Source organism: Nelusetta ayraudi, unplaced genomic scaffold (assembly GCF_046127955.1).
Source record: "Nelusetta ayraudi isolate G7.1 ecotype Tasmania unplaced genomic scaffold, CSIRO-AGI_Nayr_v1 ptg000019l, whole genome shotgun sequence".
NCBI lineage: Eukaryota > Metazoa > Chordata > Actinopteri > Tetraodontiformes > Monacanthidae > Nelusetta > Nelusetta ayraudi.
Genome location: NW_027466069.1, coordinates 9,681,644 through 9,700,479, shown reverse-complemented (window position 1 = coordinate 9,700,479; position 18,836 = coordinate 9,681,644). Strand labels below are relative to the sequence as shown.

At 47.2% G+C, this 18,836-nt stretch overlaps 1 protein-coding gene across 4 annotated transcripts in view; it reads right to left on the bottom strand.

Annotated features, from left to right (window-relative positions):
- Window positions 1-18,836, bottom strand: part of LOC142888626 (dedicator of cytokinesis protein 3-like) — a 55,906-nt gene that overhangs the window by 36,171 nt on the left and 899 nt on the right. For all 4 annotated transcript variants that reach the window (XM_076027108.1, XM_076027111.1, XM_076027109.1 and 1 more), the window contains exons 2-7: window positions 12,072-12,155; window positions 10,951-10,991; window positions 9,349-9,404; window positions 6,026-6,122; window positions 4,112-4,260; window positions 712-796 (exon numbers count right to left, since the gene is read on the bottom strand). In XM_076027108.1, the coding sequence (XP_075883223.1) occupies window positions 712-796; window positions 4,112-4,260; window positions 6,026-6,122; window positions 9,349-9,404; window positions 10,951-10,991; window positions 12,072-12,155 (512 nt within the window). The remainder of the gene's footprint in view (window positions 1-711; window positions 797-4,111; window positions 4,261-6,025; window positions 6,123-9,348; window positions 9,405-10,950; window positions 10,992-12,071; window positions 12,156-18,836) is intronic.

The window sequence follows — 18,836 nt, the reverse complement described above, 5'->3', positions numbered from 1 at the left end:
CGCGCAAGGGGGTGAGGGGAAGGGGGAGGGGGGGGAGAGAACTCGCTCAATATGGTGGCAAGATAAGCATAAAGAATCGGTGGCATGAGGCGGCAGCTGAACGGCGCTCCCCACCACCTCCCCCCCCCCCCCCCCCCCCCCCCCGTCGTATGGATGATTTGATAATCGGCGCGCTCGCACATGCCAACACATCACATCCGAGCGCACGGCTCTCGTGCGCACGCGCAAGCTGCCTCGGTGAGAACGACGGGAGGAGAGTGCCGCTTTAAAAACGCCTCGCTTTCGTCGCTAAAGCAACGCGGGGACTCTGTTCCACGATGGCGTTTGGTAAAACGTGAAGAGACTGATGAAGATTGAAGCGTATTTAAAGGCCCAGAGTGGAAGATTCAGCAGCATCTACTGGCAAAAAATGATATTGCAGACACTCTAGGAGCCACGGTTAAAAATAAAACAACAACACAAAACCCCGAAAAGATGCACGAGCTTGACTATTGTGGAAACGTGGTAGTTTAATTACAAGTGGACCGTCTCTTTATTTAAAAAAAAAATAAAAAGTCTTATTCGCAAAGGAAAACACACCAGTTCTTCATTTCGCTGGCTGCGTCGAACTCCTAACTTGGCGACGACGCCCTCTGATTCCGTTCTAATGCCATTTCAAATCCCTTCAAACATCCCGCGCCGGTCCTTTAAGAATCACCTCGCGCGACTTACCAGTTTATAAAGCTCTGATATGCTGATCTGATCCGGATCCACCATTTCAAACTCCTTTCTGGGAACAAGGTCTAAGCCGAGGTGCCTGGTTGAGAGATGGATTAGAGGGGAGTAGCGAGAGGGAGAGGAAAACAGCGGAGAGAAGAGAAATCAATGCTCGCGTGATAAGAAAAAGGTGAAGGGGTCCACTTCATTTCCACTTCTGTTGAGCATATCAAATGTTGAGCCGCCCGCACGGAGAGCAAGCATGTTGGTTTTACTTGCTTGAATCAAAGACTTATAAGATTTGTCTCCGTCTTAATCCAAAATAAATTCTCCCCGCGTCTTTTTCTGCTTGTTTCTGAGCTCTTACTCAAGCACTTGGATATCTTTGCAATTTCAGATGATTTAATCAAACCTACACGTACACCACACCTTACAAGTTCAAAGAATAGTTTTGAATCCCTTTTTTGGAGATGATTAGACGAGAAGATGGTTCATGCCTGCATGTATAATGTAAAGCTGCAGCAGGCTACTTCAGCACACAGCCTCCGGCATACGTTACATGAGCCACCCAATTTCTTCCAAAGGCAGGAAAAAAAATCTTTCATCTTAATAATTAAGATGCTCTACCGTGTCTGTTTAAAACTTAACAGCAGCCAAAGGGCGGAAAAAAAAAGACACTTTTCACTGAGGGCAGAAAACCTCTTGGCTCGGACAGTAAATCCTCCATTGGTGGACTTGGCAAGTGTTCCGGACCAAGTGACTGGGAATGTTTCCCGAAATGCCAAACTTCAAGAGAGTACAAAAGTGTTCTGGTGGGTCGGATGAGTGCCTCGTCAAAGACCAAACACTTCAGATCGTATTTCAGATTCGATTCGTTCCACTTTTGAGAGCGTCGGTGTAAAAAACACAGCGAATCTCACTGACGTCTCGTGAAACTCGGCCACCGTGCGCATATTTCACAATGGTCTGCATGGACAGAAATGCAGCTGGGTATTAGTCACATTGTGTTGAAGGGTGAAGTGTAGATCTAATAAAGACAATGTTTTAGATATAATGTATTTTGAATCATTTTGGTCACCTTGGCATTTGTTTCTAAATATGAATAAAATATTAGAATTTCAGGGTTCTGTTGTTTGGTCCCATTGGAAACCCTCCCTGGAAACAGTGGAATAATTGTCACGGAACACACATGAAGTGGCTGCACCAGGAGGTTGGAGGCAATAACTGGGTTGAGTACAGTGGCTGAAGCCGGCGCAGTTTCGCTGCTTTACACCTCTGCCTGCCGCTGTCATATATTGTACTGTAACCGTTCACTTAAACACAGTGATGCAGCCCGAAGTCCCGGAGCACTATCACTGCCGCTGTGATCCCCTGACCATGAAATTAGATCACAGCAGCGCTCAGGTCAGCGTGAGCTCACAGAGCGCCGACCTCAGCACGCACGCACATGGGAGGATACAGTGAGACGACACGCCGTTCTTTCTTCCGCCTTAAGACGATCGTTTCCAAAACCGTTTTTCACAATTATTATGTTGACTTGCAGTCAGTGTTGTTGGGATTGCTCCAAAAAAGTAGTCCAACGGCCGATTACCGATTACTCCTTTAGCAAGTCATCTAATTACTGATTTCACCACTTTGTTTCATAAGTAATGAATTACTAATTGCTTTAGTTTCTTACACATAAAGTACAACGAACCACAATATTCTTTGACTTAGACTCAAAATAATGTTTGCATTTCCAGCTACAAACGCTACATCGCTTTTTTTTCTTTTGCCGCCGCCATGATTGTTTTTTGTTGTTTGGTGCGTCGTCGCATATCATTGACGTTGCATGCACGGCTGCATCAAAGTTGTTTTAGTTTCAGACATTTTGTGGAGAAGATATTTTTAGCTTGTAAAATATCTCAAAATAGTCGTGGAATCGTTGCTGGATAAAGTAATTATGATATAATTACCAGTTTTGCCACAGTAATCCCGTTACATTACTGTAACTGTTACTTTAATAAGTAGTTCAATCGCAGTAGTGGGTCACTTAGTAATAGATTACTCGCCAACACTGCTTGTAGTGGTGCGAGAGATTTGGATGCAGGGGATTATAGGATTGGATGTTAGATAAAGGTAGATGATTGGCTGTGGCGGCCACTGGGGGGACGAACCGAGGAGGAGGAGGAGAAGAAGAAGAAGAAGAAGAAGAAGAAGAAGAAGAAGAAGAAGAAGAAGAAGAAGAAGAAGAGGTGGTGACACGGCAGCCATTCACACCGTGCGGCCGGCAGGCGTGCTGGGGGACTGCACAACCTGGCCACCACCCTCTCCTGAGAACACGCCTCACTTTATGACAAACACTTCACACATCAGCATCAACACCTCTTGAGAAGGAAGCTCGCAAGTTTTTATATGGCAGAGGTGCAAAATGAGATGAGACCAAAGAAGAAGAGACGTGAGAAGGAAAAGAGAAGGGTGCGCCAGCATGGACACCAAGGTTACATACTGAATACACGGCACAGCAGGGGGCGCTGTGTTAAGGGCTGGGTTGCTACCTGCCCCTCTTGCAGGACAATAAACAGTGAAAATGATTACAAATCTATACATTTCTGTCAGAAAGGCGAAGAAGTGAAGGTGAGTCTCTTCAAACTTTAACGCGCAAATGTTGGATGCATTTTGTATTGATCAAGAGCTGCTGTCAGTGATATTGCGCATCTAGGCCAATAATACACCTGGGTCGTCTGCAAACAGACCTCGAAAGGCATTTAGACAAGTTTTAAGAAGAACGACTATTTGGTCGATAATGAAATTGTTGCTCATGTCAGATTTTGAAGGTCTGTTTTTCGCTGCAGGGAAAAGAGTGAAACATTGTGATTTGAATTTGGATCCCAACTGCTCTCACTGCTGGAAACAAAGCATCTGGTTGGCGTCTCTGGCATTTTCAAGTCACCTGTTTCTTGAAGAAAAAAAACCCGTCTATGTCTACCAACGTATGAGTCTATAGCCACTTTATCCGGATGAGCGGGGAAACTTAATAGGCTTTCTGTTGCCTGCCTGCTGCATCCATCCTACCACCAGGCTTCCTCGCCACCCACACGCAGCCCCGCCGGAGCCCTCGCGTCGTGGTTTCTGTCACGGACGGCCGTCATAACTCAGCGGGAAGGAGTTTGAAACTGGCAACAGCGAGACTATGACTTTACACTTCCTCCCGCGGGGATATGCATTGACTTTAAGCCGCTTGAGATTCGCTCATCTGCTAAATGACCATGAAATTACATCACAGAGGATTTTATTACGCACCCACTCACCCAGTGTTGTAGATGTGCTCAGTGCCAGAGACACATGCCTTTCTCCCAGTAGCCGACAGTTAGAAAAACAAATGTTTGGTTTTCTTTCTTTTCTCTTTTTTTTTTTTCAACGCAGGCCCACTCACTCATTGCCCCAGTCCAGCCGCACGGTGATGTGGCGCTTGATCTCACGAGTCTGGTCCTGGGCGAGATGACCCTGGATCAGCTGCCGACGCAGGTCGATGAGCTCATTCATCACATGACGCAGCTTATGGAACAGATCCACCTTGTGTTTCTGTTGAGCCGGAGGAGATTCAGTTAGGATGTACGTGACCTCGAGGCTGCGGCAGGAATTACTGCCGAGGCTCCTCTCGTGGTTCACCTGATACAACGGGATGAAGGAATAAGATAATTTCATGCAAAATTCAACATAGTCAGTGACTCAAAAAGTAATTTGGCCCTTGCGGCTTATTGTAGCTGTTTCTGTACGGTCCAATGAACGACAACAGAAAATCATTTTTCATCAAACAAATTACATTATAATACATCAATTATCACAATGACTAAAAAAAAAATGTTTTAAGTCTTATTAAATCATCCTCTGATGAGGGAGTTGTTCAGCATTAGAAGAAGCGCTTCCAATGTTTTAGAACACTGTAGGACAAAATGCAAAAGAGTGAGACATGGAAACAAAAAAATGCATTGCATTGATTTAAAGTAAGATCAAAACATAAAGCACTACCCTGAAATTCAAGGTCCAGCAGCTCCTCCAATGGAACAAATAAGACACAATAATAAACTCTCCCCGCAAGGGTGCTTTACCCTCCATCTCCTGTATGCCAAGAACAAGGCTTAATTTGAGTGCTCTCTGTTCTCCCCAAGCGCCGCCAGAAGTCCTCTTTACCTCTCAGGTTTGTTTAATAAATGCAAACATTAAGCGCGGCCACAAAGAAATAATAGGCGCCGCGTTCTCCCTAATGCTCGTAGCTGCCGCACAGACTCCAGTCAGGTGTGATGAGCCCTTTTAGAGCATCTATTCTAAAGAGGATGACTGTGTTCATTATAATGCAAGAGCTCGAGCCATTACTCCCCGAAGTGATACCATAAATTGTAATCTGCCACAATAAGGGAGGACGTTGGGTGGGGTAGGGGGAAAAAAAAAGGCATCGACATCAAGCCGCGGCTCAATCCTATTATTATGGCTGCGAACTGTGGCAACATGGCCCATATCACACAGGGGGTGAGCACCAAAATGAGCACTGTTAAATCAGAGCTCCACATTAGTCGAGCTTCAGAGGAAGTTACATCACCGCGCCGATGCCTCGGGTGCCTCGGTCGCTCGGAGCGCGAGCAGTCCTCAGCAAAGAGGTTATGTAAAAACTCGCTGCCATCGCTGCATTGTATCCACTCGGCTCCAGAAACTCCCGAGCCCGAGCAAGCACTTCAGCTCGCTCCCCACGCTCCCCGCCCCACACGACACGGAGCGGGATTAAGGATGCTTCGGGTTTCCTCTAATCACTTCTGCCCCGGCAAGCGGAGGCGGACGGAGCGAAGGCTGGCAAACAGCAGGGCAGATCTGGAGAAGACGCAGAAATCGCAAGAGGGCCCACCGACACCGGCATCGATCGGCCGCTAGAGCGACGCGGTGTGAAATTGCACGCGACAGGTCCGCGGGCCATTAACGGCGTCCGAGCGACCGCCACCTCGACTCCTGCATAAGTGGAAGGCGGAGGAGAAAAAAAAAAAAAATGGTAAGGTGGCTGTCAGGACGACATGCGATGGGAGGTCTCTGGAGGAGCTGTCGCTGCACGTTCGCTCCGTTTTCTTTTTCAGGACCTTCATGACTTTTGCTGGCAAAGCAGCCAGGTGCAGCAAACAAAGTGTAAAAAAAAAAACAAACAACTGTTTCCATACAGCCCACTCCCACCTTTATCCCACCACTGGAGGAGGCAGAGGAACAGATCTGTTTTCATCCAAACTCGGCTCCAGGCCCCTGAGTTTTGTTTTGTTTTTGTTCTATATCTTATGCCACATAAGCGCTGTACTACAGTGCGACTTACCACGTAGAGCTGCTTCCACAAGACGCCCCATTCCTGCAGCGTGGAGGTGGTCTCTGTGATGATAGGGTCCTCGAGGGGCACCACCGTCTCACACAGCCTGAGGGCGGAGGAGAGACGAGCACCGATGTGAGTGCACTTAAAGGATGCAGAAGGAGAGAAAAAAAATCACAGACGCGGAGGGTCTTTACCATTGCGGTCAGGCCGCGACCACATCCTGCTGCCGCTATTACACCCTGACCACAGGGGGCACTGTGGCATGACTGGTATGTTTTAACAGACGCTTGTTTTTTTTTGCTTCCAAGATGCCCTGAAGCCCTCAAACCAATATTTTTGCAATGTTTTCTTTCCATGTATGAAGACGCATCCATCCATCTAACCATTTTGTTCAACCTACCAATAGTCAGTTTATAACATCAGCAGATTTCACTGGATATTCTGGATCTTTCAGAGCGCTCCCGGGCCAGCTAGGATTAGAAACCACAGGTTTTATGGATTAAGAAAAATCCTTGAGCAGTTGCAGTTTCGAAGGCGTCCTGATATCCAAACTGCCTCAATTGTTGCTTTCGACACCAGGGGGCAGCGGCTCCAGTCCGAGCTCCGCGTCAAAATTCGTCACTAATTCTAAAGCCAAGACAAGCAACATAATGACATTATTTAACTACAAGTCTACAAGTTTGGACGCACCTTTTTTTTTGGCCTTACAACTTTCTTCTTCTTCTTCTGGTGGTGTATATCTAAGAAAACTTTCTTTTGGGTCACTGCCCGAAGCTAACGCCACCTTCTTCAACACGCTAACCCAGCGCAGTAGCTGCATTACCATAGAAAGCGCAAAAAAAAAAAAAAAGAGCTTATCCGGCTCCCACCCCATTAAGAACCCATGATGCTTGAACCCCTCAGCTTGGGGGAGCAACGTCCTACCATCCCCCACCCGCGCTGAGCGATCCATCATTTCCCCCGCAGAGAACGCAAGCGCGAGCAAACGCCGAGAAGCCACCGGCGGAGAGAGAAAGCGGTGAAAGTGTGACGAGTCTGTTCAGATGTGAAAGACGGAGGGTTGAGCCAATCGCCTTTCTGCGATCAGAGCGTTTTGAGCCGCCCCTTTTTTAAAGAGCAGCTACGAAATGACAAAGCAGACACGGCGGGGAAGTCGATGAGATTTTCTCTCCCGCTTGAAGTTAGAGACGTCCGGCAGAAACCGCAACTCGCGTCCTTCCCGCGCAGGAAGTGCACCAAACCAAAGGTCAGAGGTCACAGCACTCTCTCTCTCTCTCTCTCTCTCTCTCTCTATCAAGCTCTCGCGGCAGCCAAAAGATCTTTAAACCGCAGAAGATTCTCAGCTGCTCGGCTCTTGCAGCACTTAGCGGTAGACAACACGCGGTGGGCGTGTCGCCTCATTAACTCCATGGGACCAGCCAAGCACATTTCCCCAAAAGTGCATTTCCTGATTTCCTGGAGCGAGCCAGTATCATAACGTCAATTTCCGGCGCTCCTAATTGTTTTGCGAGCTGATGAGAGCGCCGTCCTCCCGCGTGGGCGCTCCACCGGAGGGCGCCGATAAACAGCCAGCGAGTTCGGGGCTGACAAAAAGGCACTCGGCGGGTCCGTAGTTCGCTGTCGTTTGTGTCTCCACGGCCGTCTTTTGGGACGGAAGCTGTGTGTATTGGATCTGATTCTTTAATAGAAATGCTGAGCTTCCCACCATTTCAGCACCATTTCTTCAAAAAAAAAAAAATCACATTCGATTTGTATTTCACCATTAAGGAGAAACCAAGGATGAATCTGGCTACAGCCTCAGGTCAGGTTTTGTTTAACAGTATTATGCTGCATTTCAATAAGTTTTCCCAGTCGTACAGAAGCCATACATAGATTTCCACCGATGATTCATTGTCTCCTATACGTGCACAAGATGTTCTTCCACTCTAATCTTAGCAGAGCCTCCGCTGACGTGGACAAGTGGGCGGCGTGTTTAGAATGTTCAGTCACGCCACGTCTTCTGTATTATTGCTAATATTATTATTAGAATTATCGTGACATTAAACACGTCAACCACTTTCAACGTTGCGCCTGTGGAGTTTGACACCGCGTGACCGGCGTGTTTTCTCGGGCTTGACTGACAGTGGGGGTAACATGGGAGAAATAGCCCAGAACTGTCGTCGCAATTCAACTCAAACACTGCCCGGCTCCGTGGTGGATGTGGAGGTAACGTGACGCCGTCTTTTTCCGCTGAGCCAGGCCGACCGGGACGGGAACAGGGACGCCAAGGCGTTGCACACGCGTGATTGATCTGTGTTTACCTTATGGCTCACTGTCACAGGGCCAGCATGGAAGATTTTCAAGCCATCTCGTGATGAGACAGCGTACCGCAATCAAAGCTCGCACGCCTCATTGGAGCTGTGATGTCAGGGGATGCTTACTAACGGACTGGCTCTTTACTTAAACATGCTGTAAACAAGTGCTACTGTTGGATGAGAACACACCTATTGTTCTGTTGTGACTTAATCTCTGTAAAATAGAAATACAGTTTCACCCAGAATGTTGGAATTGCCTGGGTTTTTTCAGTGCTAAACAAATGTTACCATTGCACCTGGTCAAACGTCATTACTGACGCATTCAAATAGGAATAAACAGACTTGCCGTGTCTGAAAACCAAATGATTTCAACTTTGAGGGCAACAGTAGCTGCGTTTCCATGACCCCTAGAATTGCGCAAAACCTAAATATCACGATAAAAAATTGGTAATGGAAACACCTAAACTCCGAAAAACCTCTGAAATATTACGAAAAGGCTTTTATGCTCTCATGAGGCGGTTCTTCAGACGTATCGCTATGGAGGTGTATCGCAAAAGTATCATGGAAACACTTTTCTTGACAGCAAACGTCATTGAAATGCAGATTTATCGCAAAGTGTTTTGTACCTCCATCCTACTCAAAGTGGGGTCTTGCGGGACAAGATTTTAAGAGAATTACGGCTTATGCACACCATTCAAATTCAAAATTGCAAATGGCAATCGTGCTTTGTTGAAATTTCAGAAATATCGTTTTTATTTTTGCGGGGAAAAAAAAACTGAGATGGAAACGCAGCTAGTGTGTTTATTTTTGTTTCCATTTCATCCCGGTAAAATTCTCTGTGATGCACCGGACAGTCAAGGTGCAGTGTGGAGAGAATGTAAACCTTTATGCAATGCTAATTACTGTGATGGATGGGCCATTTCTGATACACGCAGGTTCACATCTCCCTCTCTTAGCAGCTCCATCGACCTTTCGGAGAAGTTCCAAATTAAAACAGCGAAACAAAAGTAGCAGCGCCGCTTGGTTTACACTCACCCTCTGTTGGTCACTGTGGATTTCTTCAAGTGGACATAGCTGACAGGGAAGATCCCCTGCGGACAAAGACCAGGGATCAGAGACGTTAGTGGCTGTGACAGCATTACTAAGTCTCCTGCAATGAGTTACAAAAAAAAAAAGGATTGTGCTGGAGTTTCGGCCGGAACGACTTTGAGCTGCGGTGGCCTCCGCGTCGCACGTCCAGGAAAACGCACGGTCACGCATTCCTCTCTGTTAGCGGAACTCCGCTTTGCTGACTGCTGAGATTTTAGCCGAGCTCGCCCGCCTTGCTCGGTGGCGCAGCTTAGCGGGCGAAGAGGGCGCGCCGCTAATCCGCCGACACCCGTGCGGCTCATCTCCTCCCTCACTCCCGTCCACCAGATGTGAGGAATTTGAGGGGGGTTTTTTTGCCCTGCTGCGAGCGCAACTAAATTCTCTGCGCGCGGAGAGAGTACGGGGGCGAGTGAACGTGGGCAGCCGAGCGCATAACAAAATGGAGGGGTGTTGGCGAGAACTGCAAATAGCCGAGTAGAGTAGAAGGAGGACAGCGTTGCAGCCGGCGAACACCTACATTCGCCAGGGACTGGACGAGTTCGCCCGCTTTTCTCTGAAAACATCCCCGACAAGCGCCTGCATTCTCCGAGCGGACGGAGGAGCGGCTCCGACGCGGCCCCGCTCTCCCGTTTCACGTCACGTCGCTCGATATATTTCATCAAACTTTTGCATCCACAACTCTCAAGGCTTAGCTTTCAGATTTCATCCTCCGCCGGGCCCGTCGCTCCTCCCGAGGTACAGATGTGTCTGTCATATATAATAACCACTTACTGCAGTGCAGCGTTATTGATCTCTGCCAGCAGTAGCGCTGCTGTATTATTGTGGCTTCTGCAGCTGTGGTGGTAGCTGCTCTGACCGAGCGCTGCGGGTTCCCTCGAAGAGGCTCCGTCTCGGGCCTCCATCTGAGATCCTAACCCAGCCAGCAAGAAGTACGCGTGACGATCAGAAGCTGTCGGAGAGAACTTACCCACTTTTACATACAACATTTGTAACTAGCGTCTCCAAAGTGGAGCTGAGCTTGCTTGAGTTTCTTGTTTTTGTTTGTGGCCGCCGGAAAGAAGCTGGTGAAAAAGCGTCTTTCACGAAAAGCTCCTCTGGAAATCCAGGTCGGGAGAGTTCTATTTTTGCTCAATCAAAGATCTACTGAATAAGGTAATCAGTCATTAAGGTCTTTGTTGTCTAGACAAAGTTATTTTTGAGAACGCCCGTCCCTCCTTCCGCATAATCATTCACAAATATGCGCGGGTGTGCGAGAGGAGTGTTTGCGTGAAGGCTGCTGTGCAACCGCTCCCGTGCGCCGAATCACAGCGATTCGTTAACTGGGACACAAAAGGCTTCAAAAAAAGAAAAAATTGTGTGTTGTTTTTTTTTTTTGGGACGTGCAGCAGGTGAATTATTTACCGCGTTTTGTCATTTTGTCTTGCGCTACGAATGATGTGTGTTGATGTGTGTAATTTGTTCACTCTGAATTCATCTACGTGAAGGCTGCTGCGCGTTGCCCGCAGCAATCACATAATGTCAGCCGGTAATTTATGCTCTTATAATTACCTTGATAGAAGGCTTCTTGGTGGAGAAGCCTCTGTACCAACCTGGAGGAAGAGAAAAAAAGCACACATCAGAGAATAATACAATGCAAACATTGAGCTTTTCAATAATAAAGCCGCTGATAGCGGTGAGCTAGCTTGCATAATGTTTGTTCGGCAGAACAACAGAGCATCAGTTGTAACGGGAAGCTAAAACCTGACATTTCTGCTGAAGGCTGTAAACAGAGGGCTAAATATGCTGTTTCCTGGGGGTCTTAAGTTGTGTTTTGAATAATTAATCACGGAGGCTGCTCAACTCAAATCCATCAATCATAAAAAAAAAAAACCTGCAATAACGACCCTCGTGATAAACCTCCTGATAATGAACACAAAGACATTTGAACCAATGTGATACTCAACAGCCATTTCATTTGGCGAACTACTGCACTTGGCATGGGGTTGCCAGGTGCAATGCAGGGTGATTCATCCCAACAACTGATGTCTTTCTGAACACCGCTGACCAGACCATAAGATGACATCGTAACAACAGTCTCTCCCTCCAAGGTTCTGACCGTCCCCCAGACCTTTGCACCACTGTGACAGTCTCAACTGACCTCGACTGAGTCTCAACAACTGACTGACAGACTGTCTGATGCGACATTGTGTTGTTTGCAATAATCAAGACGCTTCAAAAACGGTGGCTGGCAACTAACCTGAACCACTTTCTCATTCATTCTAATTTAAAACATTTATGAAAGAGTTCCTTAAAATTCACTGAAACATTTAGTGAGCACAGATTCCATTTAAATGAACTGAACTGGGTTATCGAGAGGATTTGGAATATTCAGCTAAGAATGTTCAGCGCTTTCTTGCGTCAATCTAAAAATCCATTTCTATACTGCCTATAAAAAAATGTTTTATTCTTTGATTAAAGTGCCAAAAAAAAAAGAAGAAGAAACGTTTCGTTGAAAAGGAACGTTTGCCTTGACCTGCGGGCTGCAGAAACCTCCAGGAATCAACGCGCAACGAGTAGAGTCGTCCGAGGTCTCGCAGAACGCAGCCGCTGCGCAACTGCATTAGTCACTCGAGGCGCTTATTGCCGTCATTTCCAAACAAACAAGCAGAGTGATTCCGTGTTTCCGTTACCTTCACTCTTCTCCAGAATCTGAACAGTCTCCCCGATCTCCAGGATGAGGGCCTGGCATATTGGGGACCGGAAGTTGCAGATCACTGTGCGTGAAAAGAAGGAAGAAGAAAAAATTAAACACACAATAAAAAAAAAATAGACGACAATAAATATATGTCACCGCGTTATTATAGTTTTCATATTCGATGCTGAGCTGCCTGGGGAAATTACATTGCAAGGCAAGGTTCCTCGTTGTTGTTGTTTTCATGCGGCGGAGCTCAGGTGCCTCCCCTGCACTGCGAGCGCTGTGGGGTCGCAGCGGCAACATTTTTGTTTTATTTATTTATTATTAATTTTTTTTTTTTTAATAAGCCGGTTAATGCGCCCGTCGCAGTGCACAAGCGTCACGCAGGAACCGCTGCTTAGCAAACTGTAAACAAGCTCCCACCCTGAAGTGGGGGAGTCGCTTTAATAAGCAATTAATTATTAAGCGGCCTGATTCCTGCTCGACGTTAAGTTAATTGAACTGTTTCCCAAAATAGAGGCGCCGCACGCGCGCACAAATTGCCACGTGCTACGCGCTAAACGCCGCTTTGTGATGAGTCACTTTGTATAAATCTGCGCGTGACACCTGTTTTTTCTTTTGTTTTTTGTTTTTTTCGTGCAGCGTCGCTCGATCTCCCTGACGCGACGCACTGAAACAGTTCTGGAGCCTCCAATATGGCGGCCCGTTCGTTTGAATGCAGTAGCTCAAACTTAATATTGCACACACGCTAAATCGAATTTCAAATTTAAAAACTCATCAAATAATGAATATAATGTAAATGAAAATCACGCGGCTCTTTTTTTTATTTGCAGGATTCTGATTGGCTGAATTTCAACAGTGACCTTTTTCCACGTGCTAATAATACATTTAGAAGTACAATAACAACAATAAAGCAATGAAGTCATAATAATATCCTTCTGTAAACGTCCTGCCCTGATTGACATGCCAAAATGTCAGCAGGGCATTCTGGGATTTGTAGTGTTAGCGCTGCATGTACTGTACAATACCGGCGGGCCGGCTCGAGCAGTGATTTTGCATCGAATCGTGGGCCAAATATGATGACACTGCTGGCCAAATCTGGCCCGCGGACCATAGTTTGACACCTATGTTATAATACACCCACTATCTGGGGACGCTTCTCCCCTCTTTGTTTTCCTCCCCGATGCGGCACACAGACGACGCAGGCCGCACGAGCCAGAGCACACAACCCTCAGCGAAGACAAACTTGTTTAATAATGACAGGGCTCCGCTGACAATTTCTTTTTTTTTTTGAGGGGGGGGGAATGTTGGGGTTGGTGATCTACAATCGGTGGCCCCCGTCAAGCGGAGCTCGGTGTGAATCATTATGCTAATGAACTTGCCAGGGGACCCAGTGAGGGGGAGTGAGGAGGAGGGGGAGAGGAGCCTGTCGGAGTCGTTCCTGCGCTCGGGTAACGATGGCAACAGTCTACAAACTGGAGGGCTTTTTTTTTTTTTTTTCCCTCTCTCTCTCTCTCTCTCTCTCTCTCTCTCTCTCTCTGTTCCATCCACTGCAAACTGCTGCAAGGATGTGGCCGTGTTCGAGAGCGGAGGAGAGAAAAAAAAAATGCGTGCGGACGCCGCATGGCTGCATGTCGAGTGTGGCGCAGTGACGGATTGACGGAAGAGAGGCCGCTCGTCACCTTTCTCAGGCCGCATCAGGCCCCTTTACCAGGCAGGGATAAGCAGTCGCCGTTTAAGACCCCCCCCCCCCCACACACACACACACACACACACACACTTTAACGTGTTGAAACCTTATTTCATTAGAATTGCAAAACAATCTGCGCTTGCTCCGTCTGAAAACTCCTCGCTGCATCCGAACATTTCGACGAGATCTCCGTGTTTCCAGGGGGAGCTTCGCACCGCGGCCTCCTCGTTTTTCCACGAATCCCCCCCCCCCACCACCACCACCACCACCACCACCACCACCCCCACCCGCAACGGCGGCTCCGAAAAAGCTGCGTGGCATTTGCATATCCTCCTCCGAGCGCGAGCAAGATGGTGAAAAAAAAAAAAAAAGAGAGAAGAAAAAAAAAAATCAGCTTTAGACTATAACATGTTGACCGTAGGATGTTTGGAAGCTCTGACGGGACGATGCTTGGCAGCGAGCGAGCATCAGTGATTCGCTCCAGACTGTCCCGCTATTTTGGATGCGCTCATGAGTCCGCGCGGCCGCTTATTGTATAACCAGCAAGTCACAGGGAGGAAGTTTGGTGCATGAGCACACAGGAAGACTCCGGCCGTGCTTTTATATTCACTGTTCTGTGACCTCAACTGCTCCGGTAACACCTGCACTAGGCCTATTTTAGGTTAAGACGTTTTTTTATATCATCATTTCAATTAAATGCTTCATTTTGTGCCGCTCTCGCATAATAAACAGTGTTTTGTGAGAAAATATAAACATTATTTAGGGACGCAAGTGAAGATTAAATTAAGGCACCCAAATACAATTTGCACCCATGTGTCTGGCCGCATTCATTTGAGGACTTTTTTTCAAGTTTTTTTCCCTTTGCTGCAGCCCACTGTGACGACAGAGATCACCAGAGTTAAGAAGTCACGTCTATTAGCGGCAACTGTACAACCGCATAATTCTCAATCTGCCTTTTCAGCTGGGGCAAATGAAATTTAGACGGCAGCAAACGGGGATCGGCTGAAGCAGAATGAAATCAAAGATGTGACGGAGGATAAAAGATGCATTTTGCAAAACAATCTGTTGAACACATTAGGGTATTCTTCCTCCATTAAGGATAATCCCTCCTCCACTCGGTTGAAGCCAAAGCCAAAACACTCGCAGCACTCACAGCCTCTCATCAACAAAAGGGACTGGGGGAAGAAAGAAAAAGACTTACATCATCTGCCCACCTCTCAAAGCAACTTCACCATATACTGCCTGCTTTCTGTGTATGAAGCACACCTACACAGCCAATGACAACAGCCCGAACAGACGTGACTTCACCTCTCCAGCTCATCGCTCAATTATTTTCACAGCACACATCCCTTACACTGAACATTCGAGAAGTTTTCAGCTTTAAAGGTTAAGTGTGTAATATTTGGAGATTTTAAGAGGAAACAGCGACATCAGGTGGTCACATTACAGATTGCAGCGCTCACTCGCTCAGCCTCCCTTACCCTGAGCTTGCCAGGGAGCTACTGTGGCCTACACACACAAACCTGGAGACCTTCGTCTGTGTTGGTTTATTTGAGGACGCAAGCGTTCAACCTAAATGCGAAAAAAAAAACTGTCAGGTGGGCTGGATTGTCCACAGCGGGCTTCCTTAGAAATTTGCCGGTGCAAGACGGCGCCTAACAAGGAGCAAGACCCTTGCTATAAGTATATTCTTATATTTAAATAAGAACCCTTCCAATGGGTAGGAAAACCAAGTGACTTTTATTGTACTGCGATTTTACACTATATAATGTATTTATGGGCCGTATTGGCTTTTACCAATTTAAAAATCATAAATCAGGCCAAATTCAAAATATCGGACCTTTAAAATCACATTTTTTTATTCCGGACACCTGGCTTCGCACCACCACTGACCAATGACCTGCAAGACACATTAACAAGGTACGGGCACCTTTTGGTGACATCATAAAGGGATGATGTCCAGCATCGAATGTTTTAGTGGATAAGGGTTTAACAGTGTTGCACGTACAAGTAGCCAAGGAAGAACTTATTTAGCTGCACTTCCACGGCAGGCAAGAGAGATATGATTGCAACATTGGTACGTGGATTTACATAACATGGGACTTTGAAGGAGTAAAGAGAGGACCTGGATAGAGAAATCTCTTTCCTTTTGAGTCAAAAATAGGGAAGAATTCTCACAAGGGATTAGAATACTGTATATATATTTTACATTTTGAACATGGATAAAAATATTTTTTTAAAAAAAACCTTGTTGATCTTTGCGCTGCACTCTGCACTCACTGTTACAAGATTCAGGATGAATTCATATGAATTGTGTATGATGCGTTAACATCTCTAGCCAGTGGCCAGTATAGATGTTCACACATTTAAGGGCCAGTGAACAGGCATGTCCTCACGACCACCAAAAAAACATCACTTCTTTAAAACTTTAAAGAGGACCGATCTGACACAGTCAGGACGGCGTGCAATAACATCTGAGACCGGCCTATGACCTTTCTCCGACATTTACCCTTTACCTTGGATGTTTGTTTTGCTGGTAAAGCCAAACTATAAGCCAAATGCGCCCCGCTTGCCGAATGGATTAATGGATGAAAAATGCCACCTCGTCTGCAAATTTGCTCCTCGTACACACAAAAAAAAAATCTAAAACCCTGCAAGCGCGGCCAGAGAGACACAAACAGCACCAGCCGTCCCCTGGGGAAAAACATTCTGCACAGCGGAAGCGGACATGTTTTCAAAAAAATAAATGAATAAAAGGCTGCCGGTAAAGCACCGCAACGCTGTTATGACTGATAAAAAAAAAAAAAAGATCTGTCATTTATCCCTCAAAACAACTGAGCACGAATGACGTGAGCGACACGCCATTTGCAAGGGGACGCCGTTTTCATCCGAACGGAAAGCGCTGAACTGAATTTCTTGGCTCCCCCATAGAGTTCCAGAGTCGAGCCACGAGGCGCCGCAACTGGAGCTGAAATTGCGGGCGCGATGCAGCGTAATGCAGTGTGAGCACGTCGGCCCGCGGAGGAGCGGCTAAGTCATGTCCCAGTTGGAGAGAAAAGTTAAAAATTGCACAACGCTCACTGGACTTCACCGACTGAGTCATTTTGTTGAGCACGACTCGGAACGCGGCCTCGCTTGGCCCGGCTCCTGCTAAGCAAGGGATCCGTGCCGCAGACCCAGAGGAGCAATTTAGCATAGCCGATCCCAAATTAGTGTCGCATAAACCATGGCGTGCAACCCTTTTGGCCGCTCGACGATGATTTGTCCTGACTGTCCTGCACGTGTGCATCATGTGTATCGTGAGCATCGAAAACTGATAAAGTTCTGGGAACCAGAGGCCTGCACCCACTCCAAGGAAGCGCTCGCTAACCTGAGCCCGAGAGACCTTCCAGTGCAGGAAAGATTAAGGGTTCAAATTACAGAAAAAAAAAACCCACAAAGAAAAGCTACTTTGAGCTACAATAATCTCTCTAATCCCACTCTCAGATGAACATTAGCTCCATCTTTTGTTCTGCCATGAGCACATTCGATCCCGCGAGCATCCATCTCAGACGAGTGCGGCCAGGTCCGGCCGATGAATATTATTTCATGTTTCGCTACAGTAGTTTTTGTGTGTGAGCGCCGTCCATGTGGCCGCGGTCGGAGCCAGCTGAGTCATTTCGTTACCGCTCTCGGGTGGGCAGGTACCGACTTAGAGTCAGAGCTCGCATCCCGGAGGACCTTAAATACAATCTCCCAACTCTGTTGCTCAGGGAAACATCCATCAGCGACGAGTCAAACGTCATTTGCGACTTGGATTTTAGACATTTTAGGAACCATTTTGTTGTTTCTAGACTGGAACGATAGACGTCTGGAGAGGATAACACAATCAATCCAGGAATCCAGGCCTTTGCTGCCTCCTTCCTATAGGTGAGTCCCTCATCATACGCAGCTCTTGAGGGTTAGGAAATCAGTTTAGAAAATAAAGCCCTGTTCTGTTTTGCACTGTTTAATGAAGTTGAGGGGCAGAGAGGCGCCCCTAATAATCAACAAAAAATACAAATGTGCAAAGTGGCGCCCGCGGCGCCTGATGATGCCTCGGTGAGAGGCTACGCAAGGGGCCGGCGGCCCGGGCTTCACCTGGCAAGACGCTGGAGACACGCTGAGCTTCCTGTGTCAACACATTATGTGATGTGAGGGTGAAAAGAAGACGAGGAGGAGGAGGTGGAGGAGGAGGAGTAGGTGGTGGGGGCTGAGCGCATTCATTTGTGCTGCCTTTTATACACACACACACCATCACGTATATATAAATATAAAAAAAAAAAAACAGAGGAGGAGGAACAGTATGTTCTGTGGAGGTACACGGCGGAGCCTCGCATTTCAGCACCGCGGACAGCGTCATCCCCGCACACGCACGCAAGCTGGAGAAGCATGAGCAGCGGCAGGTCACTCCGCAACCACTGACGATGCGGAGGCTGCGCCGAACTGTTGCTCACACACACACACACACAGACACACACACACAGACACACACACACACACACACACACACATGTCTGCCTACTTAAAATCAACAAAATATTTGGATTTCATACTGGATGAATGCAGAATGTCACGAAACAAGCATTCAGTGTGATTGACAGACAGATAAACAAGACAGATAGATAGATAGATAGATAGATAGATAGATAGATAGATAGATAGATAGATAGATAGATAGACGACTGCACGGCCACACTGCTGGAAGTGGCGGTGGTAACGCTAGATTTCCATTTCCAATGTCGTCTCTGCAGCGTCGTGCGTGAAACCGAGCACCATAAAAGCTGCGACCCCTCCGCGTGGGTGAGCGCACCTATGCATTCTGTGAGTGAAGGAGGAATCGTGTGCGGGGCAGCATGAGTAAGTCTGCGAGAAAACAAAGCTGTGGAGCATCTGGACATGACTCATCCACCCTAATGAAAACCCTCTATATAGAGTAATGACGCGCCGCGGACACTTCCCCCCCCCCCGCCAACCCTCTTCTTTTCTTTATTCGTTGGGAGTTCTTGCGACACTTCAGAGGAGACTGCAGCGGGTTTCCCCTCCCCAGGA